Source organism: Triticum dicoccoides, chromosome 2A (assembly GCF_002162155.2).
Source record: "Triticum dicoccoides isolate Atlit2015 ecotype Zavitan chromosome 2A, WEW_v2.0, whole genome shotgun sequence".
Lineage (NCBI taxonomy): Eukaryota > Viridiplantae > Streptophyta > Magnoliopsida > Poales > Poaceae > Triticum > Triticum dicoccoides.
The window spans coordinates 575905186-575918246 of NC_041382.1; the positions used below are offsets into that span (position 1 = coordinate 575905186).

The 13061-nt window shown below is 45.6% G+C and overlaps 2 protein-coding genes across 2 annotated transcripts; one reads left to right on the forward strand and one right to left on the reverse strand.

Annotated features, from left to right (window-relative positions):
* Positions 1–749: 749 nt before the first annotated feature.
* On the forward strand, positions 750–4312 carry LOC119355469 (F-box protein At1g70590-like). The gene is made up of 4 exons (XM_037622272.1): positions 750–1395; positions 2144–2277; positions 2703–2885; positions 3551–4312. Exons 1-4 carry the CDS (start codon positions 828–830, stop codon positions 3722–3724), a joined length of 1059 nt encoding a protein of 352 aa, XP_037478169.1. The 5' UTR covers positions 750–827; the 3' UTR covers positions 3725–4312.
* A 2372-nt stretch (positions 4313–6684) lies between these two features.
* LOC119355470 (copper methylamine oxidase-like) lies at positions 6685–13055 on the reverse strand. The gene is made up of 12 exons (XM_037622273.1): positions 12709–13055; positions 10431–10540; positions 10043–10348; positions 9670–9782; positions 9233–9563; positions 8927–9142; positions 8604–8840; positions 8276–8461; positions 7923–8063; positions 7305–7573; positions 7136–7217; positions 6685–7010 (listed from the first exon to the last, which is right to left on the reverse strand). Exons 1-12 carry the CDS (start codon positions 12905–12907, stop codon positions 6885–6887), a joined length of 2316 nt encoding a protein of 771 aa, XP_037478170.1. The 5' UTR covers positions 12908–13055; the 3' UTR covers positions 6685–6884.
* Between the last annotated feature and the right edge of the window lie 6 nt (positions 13056–13061).

The window sequence follows — 13061 nt, forward strand, 5'->3', positions numbered from 1 at the left end:
ATCGACTTGAGGGCAAGTGGAATCTTATGGGGGAGGGATTGTCAACGACCCTTACCTTCACTCGGTGGGCCATCATCGTCGCAAGAGGCCCAACCAAGATGGTAGTAGGATCAGGCACTATAAAATGACTAGGAAGGACCACGGAATGGGTGGGCTGGACAAATAGGCTTTGGCTTTTGGATGGCGAGGCATGCGTCTCCTCTCCTCTCCCTCGCTTTCTTCCCTTGTCTCCTCCTGAACTCCGTTAAATAGCTTCCAATTCCTTCACAAGTAGCTTGTAATCTCTGAATGCTTACTAGTTGAGGCAATACAGTACTAGGTTGTTAACATCCAGACCCATGGGGAGGGGCGTGGGTCTCGGGCGGACGGGTCTGGTAGACGTTGACCCGGCCAAAACTGACCTGACTGCCGGCTTGAGTTGTGTTCGCGCTGAAGATGTTTTTGATGTTGCAAACTTATTTAAAAGAGATGTTTCAAGTAGAGAGGGGTTTCTCCTCTAAAGATTGGACGGCTCGGGATCACGTTAATCAGATTATTTTTGTTCGCAACTTGTCCAAACGTAGGTGGGTAATGGACTCCTCAAAAATTCCTAAAGAAATGAAACCTTGGCAGCCGACCGCGACGTGTCACTGTCAGCGCGCCAATTACGTGGCCGCTTCGACGCGGGCCCCACCGGTCATCAAGACCAAACCGGCTTAACCCAACCGCAATCCATTGACCTCCCCGGCCACCGCACTGGTGCTGGTGCACACCCCACCCTCGCAATCCCGTCCTTCCAAACCGCTTTCCCCCGAACGCCGGGCGGCTGAACGCGTCCCCATCCCCTCATGGACGCCGCGAGCCGCACCTGGCCGCCGCCCAACCCCTCGCCGGCGCCCTTCTCCTCCCGGCTCCGCGCGTCCTCGGACCCCCACCGCCGCCGGCGCCGCCGCCACTCCAAGAAGCCCAAGCCGGAGCCGCCGGCTCCCCCGCCCAAGAACGCCCCCGTCTGCTCCGGCGCGGACTTCGAGTCCCTCCCGCCGGAGCTCCTCCACCGGGCGCTGTCCGCGGCCGGCGCCGCCGACGTCTCGGCCGCCAGCCGTGCGTGCCGCTCGTGGCGAGACGCGCTGCAGCCGCTCCGCGAGGCGGCGGCGCTGCACGCGCACGGGCGCCGCCTCAAGCACGGCTCCGCCGTTCCCGCCGGACTCGACGGCGAGAGGCGCGAGGCGGCGAGGCAGAGCGCGCTGGGTCTCTTCAAGCGGGCGGCGAGGCTGGGGTCCGCGGCTGCCATGGTGGACGCCGGGCTGATGTGCTGGGAGGAGGGGCAACGGGAGGAGGCGGTGGGGTACTACCAGGCGGCGTCGGAGCTGGGACACCCTGTCGGCATGTGCAATCTCGGAGTGTCCTACCTCGAAGGTATCGTAGATTTGGCCTATATTTCCTTTCTTGGAGGGTTGTTCGAGCTGGTAGCAAAATGGTTAGTATACAATCTTATTAGGACGAATTTGTCTGGTCCCATACTATCCTAGATTGGCAGGCATGATTAGATTTGTTTACCGCACAGTCCGAGACGATCTTTTATAGGGGGAATTATTGATTGTTCTGGCTGTGGCGTTTGCCTTCTGCTGTGTCTTTTAGGTAAACTCTGGGGCTCTGCTCCCGGTTGATCATAAACTCCGATAGTAATGACGTGATCAACGCAATGAATGGCGGTGGCAATTTCTCAGGACCGGCGGCTGCAATCTTTGATAACTGCTACCATATGTCTCGGGATCTTATTCAGGCCCATTTCGAGCACTGTCATGGGGAAGGAAATGCCGTAGCGCATGAGTTGGCTAGAATGGCTAGGTTTTCTTCTCTTAGTACTTGGTTTGATGATGCCCCTAGTGCCTATTATTACCCCTTTGCTTGTATTTGATGCTACTGTGATCGCTAGTTAATAAAAGGAGTTTAAGTGTTAAAAAAACTCTGGGGTTCTGCTGGCCTTTTAAGTAAAGTCTCAGGTTCTTTCAGTCTGATTATAACCTCTAAAGAGTGATAAATACCTAACTCGCAGAGGAAATACCTTTTATGTATTTTACCAACTTGTTTTCAATCAAACTCTTCATCTCGGAGCATTAGAAATTCAGAATTGACAATGTTGCCAAATCTCTTTACACTACAGCTGATCCACCCCAGGCCGAGGAAGCTGTTAGATGGTTTTATCCAGCTGCATCCGCAGGCAATGTTCGTGCCCAGTACAACCTAGCCCTCTGCTTGCAGAATGGAAAAGGAATCAAGCGTAATCAACGGGAAGCTGTAAGATACCAGCTCTGTGTTACACAGCTGTGATTTTCATTTTTTTTCCCCAGATCAAAGTAATTAGTTACTCCTGATACTTACAAGTGGAACCAGTTTCACTGTTTTGATATCTAGTCTCTCTAGGATTTATTGGTAGCGCATCTCATGTGTGAACTAGTTCTGCATTAGACAGCGTATAGGTGTTCTTATTTTTGGCTCTGTGAGGATTTTGAAGCTGATTTGTTGTGCTTTCATGCTTTTAGTTGTTGAACTTCGCTTAGAGAACTGATTCATTGATCTTGACACCCTACCAAGGTTATCAGGATTATATCACCCGGATCCCTCATAATACAGGAGCTGGTCGATACAAGATTACCCTCCGTAGCAATTATGTTAAGGTTCTTACCTTTACATTTCAAACTGACAGAAACTTGTAAATGCAGGCAAAGTGGTACTTACGAGCTGCAGAAGGAGGGAATGTACGAGCCATGTATAATGTTTCCTTGTGTTATGGCTTTGGTGAAGGGTTTACACCGGATCCAGTGCGTGCAAAGAAGTGGCTGCAACTAGCTGCTGATTGTGGTCACAGAAAGGCTCTTTATGAGTCTGGTATTAAACTCTGTGCGGTATGTCATCCCTTTTCCTTTTATTCCTCGGGAATGCATGTATTACATATCTGAACTATTATCTTAAACTGATTACATATTTTCATTTTGGAATGGTTTTCTTGTGAAGAAATGATGCGTTCATTGTATGTATTTATTTTTTCCTGCCATCCTGCATTGTGTGCCACTACATTTATCAATGCATAATTGTTGCCCACTGTGTGATGCTTTGTTCTTTTAGTTTGGAAGTCCTCAGGCTGCATACAATTGTAGCAGCAAGGAGCAGTTGACTTTCTACCTAGGACCTACACCAAACCACCCCATTTTGATGTTGGTTTAGTTTGGCATAGATATATTCTCACAAAAAGAGACCTAGGTAGACAGAAACGAAAGCAGCAGTATATAATATCTTTGTCAAGATGGTTGGATTAAGGAAAATTGAGAACAAACAACCATGATACAGTGCCTGCACTGGTAATGAAGGTCAGCATTGTAAACAAGCTGGGCCATTGACACACATAATCTTTATGATATGCCAACCATTCTTATCTTTATTTTTTTCTCTAAAAAGAAAGGTCAGATGCACTGTCTGTAACACTATAATGACTGGCTCTTCAGTGTTTAAGTCATGCATTACATGTATCTTCTTGTTACATCCTTTTAATGATGATGCTTATGTTGTTTAGGCAGGAGACAAGATCAGGTCTCTTATGTATCTAGAGCTGGCAACACGCCATGGAGAAAGTGCCGCCTCACATATGAGAGATGTAATACTTGAATCACTCTCTCCTGCGAATGCCCAACGTGCCCTTTCAGATGCTGATAAATGGCGACCGAAATCTCTCTCTGCCAGAAGATGAGCAGATGGCTCCTACCAAACACTAACAACCCCTTTATGGGGCTGGCCATTAACTACATCATTTCCAAATCAGGCGCTTCCCAAAGGGCCAAGTGGGCATGTACGCATCTACTTCCTCCGTCCGGAATTAGTTGACATTCAAACGGATGTACCTAGCTCTGAAATACGTCTAGATACATCCGTTTGAGCGTCAACTAATTCCGGACGGAGGGAGTACATCAAAATCATCTTCATGTCCTTTGCCTTGGCTTGCTTGTAAATCCTATCATTACAGATTGTGACGGGGAAGTTGGTCAAATGGCGATGAGGGACACAAAGTAGTGGAATGCTGGGTAAAACTGTATAGTACAGCCCAAGAAAAGCTTTGGTTCAGCTGACCTGAAGACTGAACAATTGCATCTTTGTGATAAGTAGAAACGATTGGGTGCTAGTACTACTCTTTAGTCACCAAATGTGTGAAAGGTGTATAGTGCTGTATCACAGTTGAAAGGAATGATGCAAACTAGAATTGCATCGCATCTTTGTTTTGGTGATTGAGGAAATGTTGAAGATAAATAATATGCTTGCAAATGTACTTATGTCTTGTCAATAGAACCCAGCATGATGAGCAAGATTTGGGAAATGTTGGAGAAACGTGTGAGTGTCGTCGCTACACGATGCTACCTTAACAATGCCACCTAGGATAATTGTGAGAAAAAGGGGAAATTGAAAATAACAGTTTCTTTTAGCTACGAGTCTTTTAGTACTCCCTCTGTCTGTGAATAAATGTACATCTAGCATTTGTTCTAAGTCAAAGTTTTAAAATTTTGACCAATTTTATAGAAAATAGTAGTAATATATATGACATCAAATTGATATATTATCAAAGTACATTTAACGACATAAATGCTTTTACTTTTTCCTAAAGGTGATCAAAGTTCTAAATTTTGACTCAAGACAAAAACTAGAATTCAGAGACGGAGGGAGTAACAAGCAAGACAATTCTATCAGTGCCACATAGGATAATTGCGAGTTAAAAGGAGGAAATTGAAAAGAACAGTTACTTTTAGCTAAGAGTCTTAGTAACAAAAGACAATTCTTATTCCCTTACGGGTTGAAGTGATGGAGGATTTCGTCGCATGGAATGATACACGCTCAGGATCATTTACAGTAAGATCGGCCTATCATGTTGAGTTTGAGCATCAATATGGACGCCATTGGCAGCACCCGGATGGGCAGGGAAGCACCAGTATAAACCCCATCTGGAAACTAATATGGAGCCTGGCTATCCCTGGCAAAGTAAAGCACTTTGTTTGGAAATGTCTAAAAGGTGTACTGCCCTGTTTGGGTATTCTTGCTGGGCGTCACATCCCTACGTCCGCACAGTGTCCGGTTTGTAAGATTGGGTTAGAGGACATCCAACATTGCCTCTTCAGTTGCCAGAGAGCGATGAAAATCTGGGAAGAACTGGGACTATCAGAAGACATCAAGAAAGCTATCGCCGAAGACCGGTCGGGTTCGATAACGATGGAAATACTGCAAAGAGCCCAAGATAGTGCGGACGGATTGCCAAAAGCAGAATTATTTGCAGTTGCAGCGTGGTATATTTGGTGGCAGAGAAGACAGCTTGTCAAGGGGGAAAGTATAACGTCCCCGGAGCGTACTGCTACTACTATCAAGGTACTGTGTACAAACTTCTTCCGAGCTTCAAAAACTAATATACCAGATAGAAAACGAGAGCAGATGTGGAGGAAACCACCTAGAGGATGGGTGAAGATTAACGTTGATGCCTCGTTTAGTACTGAAACTATGTCAGGTGCAGTGGGCGCGATTGCTCGAGATGACAGAGGAGAGTTCGTTGCAGCCGCGGCGTGGTTCATTCCACATGTGATCACCGCCGAATCAGCGGAAATACAAGCCATCATAAACGGGGCTTGGCTAGCGCAACACATTGGCTGTAACTCTCTCATCTTGGAGTCAGATAACCTGAATGCTGTACAGGCTTTTGACCAACAAGAGATTTACAATGGTAATGACGCAGCCGTGGTGATGGACGGCAAGCAAATCTGTACCGATTTTGCATCAGTGTCCTACCTACACTGTTTTAGGGAAGTGAACGAGGTTGCTGATCTCCTAGCAAAGCATTCTTCCCTTAGTAGATCCTCTCATCTTTGGGAAGATTTTACCCCTGACTTTATTTCTCAGGCTATTGTAAACGACTTGTCTATTATTTGAGAAATAAAGTTTATTTGCTGTCAAAAAAAAACAAAAGACAATTCTATCAATTGTACCGAATCGTTATTACGTCGGACTGCTAGGACCTATGCACCCCTAAAAAAAGACTGCCCATGTGGAAAATAGTCAAAAAGTCATCGGGCCGATAGGCGTCTTGTCCGATTCTTGATGGCGTCGCGTGTTGCCGCTCTGGCACGCCACCCAAGGACCCTAGTCCGCCTATTTATGTTGGACGCCATCAGCACCCAAACCCTATAGACCCCCATACCCCTCTCCCCTCCACCGCCACCACATTCCAATTTGTCCACCGCTAGCCATGCCGAGGTGCTGGATCACTACCTACGCCATGCTCACTCCTTCGCCGCTCCCACATTCCAATTCGTTTGCCGCTAGCCATGCCGAGGTGTTAGATCACTACGTACACCATGCCCATGCTGAAGCGGCGGCTCGAGCTCACTTGAGCAAATCAAGGCTAGACACGATGCCCGGATCATGGTCGGCCTACCTCCGGACTAGCCAAAGCCGCAGGAGGAGGACTCCAAAGGAGGACACAAGCAAGGCGGATCCAGCTGCGAGCTTCGCCATGCCCAAGGCGTTGGCAGAGTTTGAGATGGCCCAAACGGAGGAGGTGGCAGAGCAGCAAGCCATCCTCGACTCCATCCATTCAGAGGCGGAGGCCAACCACCACCTCCTCCACCAGGTGGACGCCGACATGCAGTGCGCCAGTCCAGCAAATGATCGATGACATGGCAACCATTGCCCCCAAAGGGCAACACACTTCTATTTATACAGGCATTATGCCAGTCCAGACATTATTAGATGCTACTAGTGCAGCTTAACATTCACAATCATTCAGAGCAGCAAAACAAACATATTACAGAAAACGAAACAGACCACGAGAAGATAACTTTTATTGCCAGTTTGTTCTTTTGAGGAGCCGCGAAGCTTCAGAGCTTGGAAACAAGGCTGCCGTTCTGGATGGCTTTAGGCGACTCTGCTTCCTTGACATCGGCGGCATCAGAAGTGCCAGGAGGCACGTCAACAGCAGGCGAGCAGTTGAAGAATCCATGTGGCTGCAAAGGAGAAAACAAGCGTACATTGAGCTGAGATCGTGAAGTAATGACAGAACGCGGCGATTTCATCTCTGGAATCAAAACTACTACAGAAGGAGGATTTTGAAAGGCTCAAACTGTGGTACCATGAGCATGAAGCCGATGCGTTCCACCGGCATGACCGGCCAGTCTTCAAGCCTTGGGATGTGGGTGAGCCCAAATACATACCTACAGATGCAAAATTCAGTTGTAAGGATCGCGAACTGCAAACTGAAGAAACAATGCTGGATATCAGCGTGCAAGGCAAATGTGTACCAGAGGACGATGTCAGTTTCCTCCAAGGGTCTATCCTTCTTCACCCAAGTAGCCAAACCCTCGTGAAGACGTGGATTCTGGTTGGGGAACTCCCCTCCAGGAAACTTCTCATCGCTCTTGTATGGTGTCACCCAAAGATTGTGCTTTAGGAACCCTGCTCTTCGAAGAAACTTTGCCTCGGGCAGAGCAAATGGCAAACAGTTTGAACCAGGCACGAGTCTGAAACCAGTTGGTTGTCCGGTACGATTTACAGCCCTTGTGTTCCTAACCTGATCAAGATGCAAACAAGAAACATGGAAGAAAAGCAGTATGATCAGCTGCCCCAAGGCTCCCAAACAAAAAATAAAGTGCTTTGCTGAGAGGTGTGAACATGGTGTCGATAACATTTGACATGCTTCTTGTGCAACTGGTATGTCATTGCTGACATGAACACTAAAGAAAATCAGGAGAGATGCAGCTGCTTGATGACAGAAAATTCTGAAGTAACATTTGCAGTTATGCACAATGAGATATGGTCTGTTATCATGGATGATTATAATTTGATGTGTTGCCATGAATAATTGACAATGACATGATAAAAAGAAGAGAACAAACAAGCATGTACGTATGTGCTCTTACAATCCAATGTCGCGCAGATGAAGGGTCACAATCTCTCATTGCTTGCAACTCGGATTTCAGTATTTTTTCTTCAGCATAGAAAGCATTGTTGTGCACATTATTTGTGCCTGCACTTTCGACTTTGACATTCACTTCAACCACCTGTGATAGAAACAAGCACGTCAAATGCACTATGCAAATATTGAAGGGTGCATTGTACAAAAGGAATACAAAGTTATTCTACAAGGCCAGTATAGTCAAAAGGCATGAAGCTAGCAATCAACTTCCATTTAGAGATGCATGCAGTGGTCCATTTCTTGAACTAGTTTCTCATGGCATTTTGATAATAAGAAAATGCGTAAAAAGGGACCCACCTGATTATGAGCTTCGTTAGGTTTGCAATCAACAGCCATGTCCATACGGGCAACAAAGAAATGCTGGTGGACAGGTGCATACAGACTAGGAGCAATAGTTGTACCATATTTCCTTGATTCCCCAGGCATCAGAGCTCCCAAACTCAGAATTCCAGTAAGTTTTACTTCAGCTTCTATCTTACCATCCTATAACCAAGGAAAAAACTAATAGTTACATTACAATAAATAAATCATAGAACATAGATGCATCATGCCATTCAATAGAAGAGCTGGATTCAAAATATTAATTTACTAAATCTCAAAGTCTATTCGAAATAGTTATAGTTACCTGATAAAAGTGCCAGTAAAAACCATATTCATAGTTGGCAACTGTGCAGATAAACGACACCGTGAGCCTCCTTGATCGCCTAACTTCTGCTAAACCAGTTCTCCAATCTTGGTGTTTCCAAAGGATTCCATGGTCCTCCTCGTGGAGACACACACAGTTCTCAATTGTCTCCACATGACCGGTAAAGTTCGTGAAGTGTGCATCAAAATACTTGATGTAACCCAAGCAATCACACCCCTATACACGCAAAAAAGATAGAGAATATAGTCAGATGAGACTCAAACTGATAAAAGAGAAAAAATGCCTAGAACTGAGCAAATGACCTTCTTAAGAGAATGAGCATTTTTGCCAAGTCCATCTTCTCCAGCATCGAAAGCATTTTTGCGATAATGTGGTTCACTTGGGTCTCCATAAGGAACAACCATCTCAACAAAGCTCAGCCTATGAGCTATAGGTCTACGTCCACGGCTACCATCAACATATGCAACAGAGTAGATGACCAAACCCTCTTTAGGGGTGAAGCCAATACGGAAATTCCACTGCTCAACACCATTAGAAGTGTTAATAACTCTAGGTGACAAGTTTTTTTAATACTGGTATGATAGGTTAAACATTAAGCAACCATGTACCTTCTGCCATTCCACAAAATAGCCATTAATACGGAAGCTTGGGCCCTCAGGCTGATTGATAATAAGAGGTTTCACATCACTTCGATCAACACCACCTCTAGTTTCTCCAGGAGTGTAGTTTCTCAAATGATCTGGTGGGGGCAGTGGAACAAACTTCCTGTCTTCAAACTCTATGACAATATTATTCTGCATATCAACAACAACATGGATCCCTTCCACAGGACGAGCATAACCATTCTCCATGGGACTATCACTCTCAGTTCGGCAAAAGATTAGAGGCCTGGCAAGTCTGCGACTGGGAGCATCAGCATCACTGTAGTAGCCAGCACACCTGACGGTTTATGAGCGAAGTTCAAATCAAATAACATGATGATGTAAGCTGAAAGATAACCGACAATAGAAAACGCGATGGAATAAAATTTCGGCAGCTAGCTTACCAGGCATCTACCATGACAAGTTCCATGTCGTCCACACCTCTTTTCTTCATAGCTTCAACAAATGGAGGATAATTTTTGACAGTAGCTTCACACTCAGCATATTCCATAGCATCCTGTGATATATAATAATTAAAAAATCGCAAGAAAATATTTCAAACTAAATGCTGCCTAAGGATCAAAAGGATGTCAAAAGAGACTGTTCTGGCAGATGCGTAGGCGCAAATATTGGAGAACTAAAGAACAGTTGTCCGGCAGCAATCATTAGTGGTATAATGGTTGCATATCATTGCATACTATTATATGGAGTAACTGGTTCGCAGATTAACAATTGGAATTTGAGACGCTGAAACTTAAACAAATTAAGTAGGCTTACCATTGCAGGCTGTACATCTGGAACAAGTTCAGATGATATCACCTTCCCTCTGTGATGTCCACCTCTAGTAGCTGCATGCACTTCAGATAGTTCTACTATCCAAATGGTAGTCTCATTTGAATGTCTATTGTAGACAACAAGCTTAGCCCTCCTGGGAGGTAACCTGCTCGGAATGACGGCAGAGCCTTTGGTTCTAGGGAGCAGTGATGGTTGGAACGGCGGGAAAAAGTAGGCATCGGCTAATGCTACAACATTCTTTTCTGGTTCCAGTAGCACAGCTTCAACAAAACGCATGCTGTCACGTTCCTATAATTTTAGGATGCTGCTTGTCAAATCATTTTTCAATGTTGTACAGGGAGAAGTATCAGAAAGATTCTTGTTGACAAACCTCAGGAGATTTTCCAGCGGCTCTTACAGTTGCAACAGCCACTGCAATTTCGGCAGCAGATAATGGGTCCAAAGGGTGGAATCTTTGAGCTCTCGTCATTATGGGTATCCCTGCATTGTTTTTCACCGAGCAGAACATTAGGAATGGAATGAATAGTATGATATAGTTCAGCTAAGACAAGGCATACATTTCAAACTACTATAATAGTTGATCCCTAGTGGACTGACTCAAATAACTTCCAACAAATTTTAACATGTAAGGCACATACACCAATCATAGAGCAACAGATATACATGACTCTTCAATGACATAGGTCAAGCATTCATAATAGAAAATTTGGCAGGTCAAGAGCACCATGCTCCATGTGCATATCAGGATGGCAAAAGGGGCACTTGATAGAGAAATGGCTGTTGTTGACCTCTCTCCTATAAGCAACTAAAAAACTGCACTGACATGGACCATACTGCATGAATGCAAGTCTTATAATATTGTTCCATCCACTAACGCTCCTTCTTGCAGGTTCTTAGTTAGAAGAAATAATATAAACATAGATATGAAAATACACATCGTTTTTACCAAACAACAATTGTGTAGACTAAATCAGAAAACATGTTATTTAATTAGACAAAGCACATAATAATAGCATCCATTATGTACAACTCTCACTAGATAATACAAAAATTAATGTTTGACAGCTGAAACGTAGACATTTCTTACGATCAGATTAAACTATGGCCGTTTCCAAATGTTTTTTTCACGAATCTGTTCAGACAAAATGAAACAGGGTGCTTGTCAATTTCCTAAACCGAAGAGATGGGCTAAGGTTAAATTATGTCCTTTTCCAAATGTTTTTTCGTGAAGATATCTGTTCAGCCAAAACGAAACTGGGTGCTTGTCAATTTCCTAAATGGAAGAGATGGGCAAGAATGATTTGTCTGATATTTAATGATAATTTTGGTTTATATTACATATTCCGATCCTGTCAGACACCACCAAAAACTACAAATCTTTGAGAGTAAGATGAACTTGAAAGACCAGCTAGAATGGGTCTCATCAGACAACTATCGAGTGTTCAACGCGCACACACTGCAAAATGATGCAGTTGGACGGTGCAGATAATGATGCATGGGAGCTTAGCCGTAACTTTCCCCACAAACACTGCTTTAAGAATGTCCATTGCCAACCGAGCCCGATAAATTATTGTGCATGATTAGCAGCCCCCGACAAACACTACTACAATGAGATATGTTCACCGCCCACTCTGCGGGCCAGGCAGATCAGATATTCTGATCAGCTTGTCCATGGTGCCTAGTGGCGCATCTAGAAAATGTGAATGCCAAAGTTAAAAAAAAAAACTGTGTTGGCCCCATCACCCAAATAATCAAGAAGCTTTTTGGTCCATCTATTGTCAATTAACAAGTAACATCATTATATATATATATCCCTCACACTTTCACAGCTTTCCCTATACGAAACCTCAGCATCAACCAAAAAGTGAGTGGAAAACAAAATGATCACTGCTACTAATGATCAGAGAAAAAGTTCAAGCACCCAACAACTATCAACTATCGAGCACAAAAGCCAGAATAGCGAACAACAAAACAAAAACTTGAAATGTTTGTGACAGCACAGCCCACAGTAGGCAGACAACAGCACGTCATGCCCCAACTATTCAATTATCAGGTTGCCTAAATAAGATACTGTAAACCACAAAAAATATTGTTGATATGGTCGATTAGTATGTCACTAAAAGTCTAAAAGATCTAATAGGATGATGCTGATGCACAATGCCCCTGCTACAAAACAATGCATGGCGATCTGCATACCCCGATTGCATACATACCAGAACTATGTGAATAATTGCATAAATCGCATTTTGGTTTTAGTTCCTAGCTGCATCTCAAATCTGGTCCTAGAACAATAATTGGCTGATCCTTCTTCATCTCTGCGCTTGCATGCAAACGGGGAGTGGAGAGCTACGCACTCTATACAGATCCCACCGCTACTGGGTTGCATTCCCACACAGTCGCATATGACCCCACGAGAAATCGTGATCGACACAAACACCGTCACGTGCCTTACCCAGCCTTCGCCATCCATGCACCGCACGGCACCCATTTCCCATGACCCGATCGACCGCGCCCGCTCACACAAATCGATCATACACCCTCGTCCCTCGCAAATCAGTCGCATGATCCAACCCGATGGAGAGAGAGTGAGAGGCGGGGAGAGAGAGGGAAAAAAGGGAGGTGGCGATCCCCGGGTTTCTCGTGTATACCTTTAGAGGAGGCCTTGGCGGTAGTGGGCTGGGCCGCGGACGCGATGTCGTCCATCACGGCGCCGCCCCCGGCAGCGGAACCGCCGGCGGCGGCCGCGGACATGGAGACCGCCTTCCCGGGCGCGGCGATCGCCGCCCTGGGGGCATCGCGCGCGGGGCCCCCGCAGCAGAGCGCCGCCTTTTCCTGAGCTGAGGCCATTGGAGCGGGTTCGCGAGCTGACCGTGTCCGTAGTCTCCTCCGCCGTCTCCGCCTCGCCGGATCCCACGATCTGACATACAGCACAGGCCGCCGCCTCCCCGCGCCTTCGTCCTCCCCCCGCTCCCGCTCTCTCACTCCCCCGCGTCAGGGCCTC

Bases quoted from the DNA above. Each gene is read 5' to 3' on its own strand.
- LOC119355469 (XM_037622272.1), top strand. From the start codon at position 828: ATGGACGCCGCGAGCCGCACCTGGCCGCCGCCCAACCCCTCGCCGGCG. The intron at 2,278-2,702 runs GTAAGATACCAG...TTGTAAATGCAG, and splicing joins AGCGTAATCAACGGGAAGCT to GCAAAGTGGTACTTACGAGC. The intron at 2,886-3,550 runs GTATGTCATCCC...TATGTTGTTTAG, and splicing joins CTGGTATTAAACTCTGTGCG to GCAGGAGACAAGATCAGGTC.
- LOC119355470 (XM_037622273.1), bottom strand. From the start codon at position 12,907: ATGGCCTCAGCTCAGGAAAAGGCGGCGCTCTGCTGCGGGGGCCCCGCG. The intron at 8,462-8,603 runs GTAACTATAACT...CCTTGGTTATAG, and splicing joins TTTACTGGCACTTTTATCAG to GATGGTAAGATAGAAGCTGA. The intron at 7,011-7,135 runs GTACCACAGTTT...TCTCCTTTGCAG, and splicing joins GCATCGGCTTCATGCTCATG to CCACATGGATTCTTCAACTG.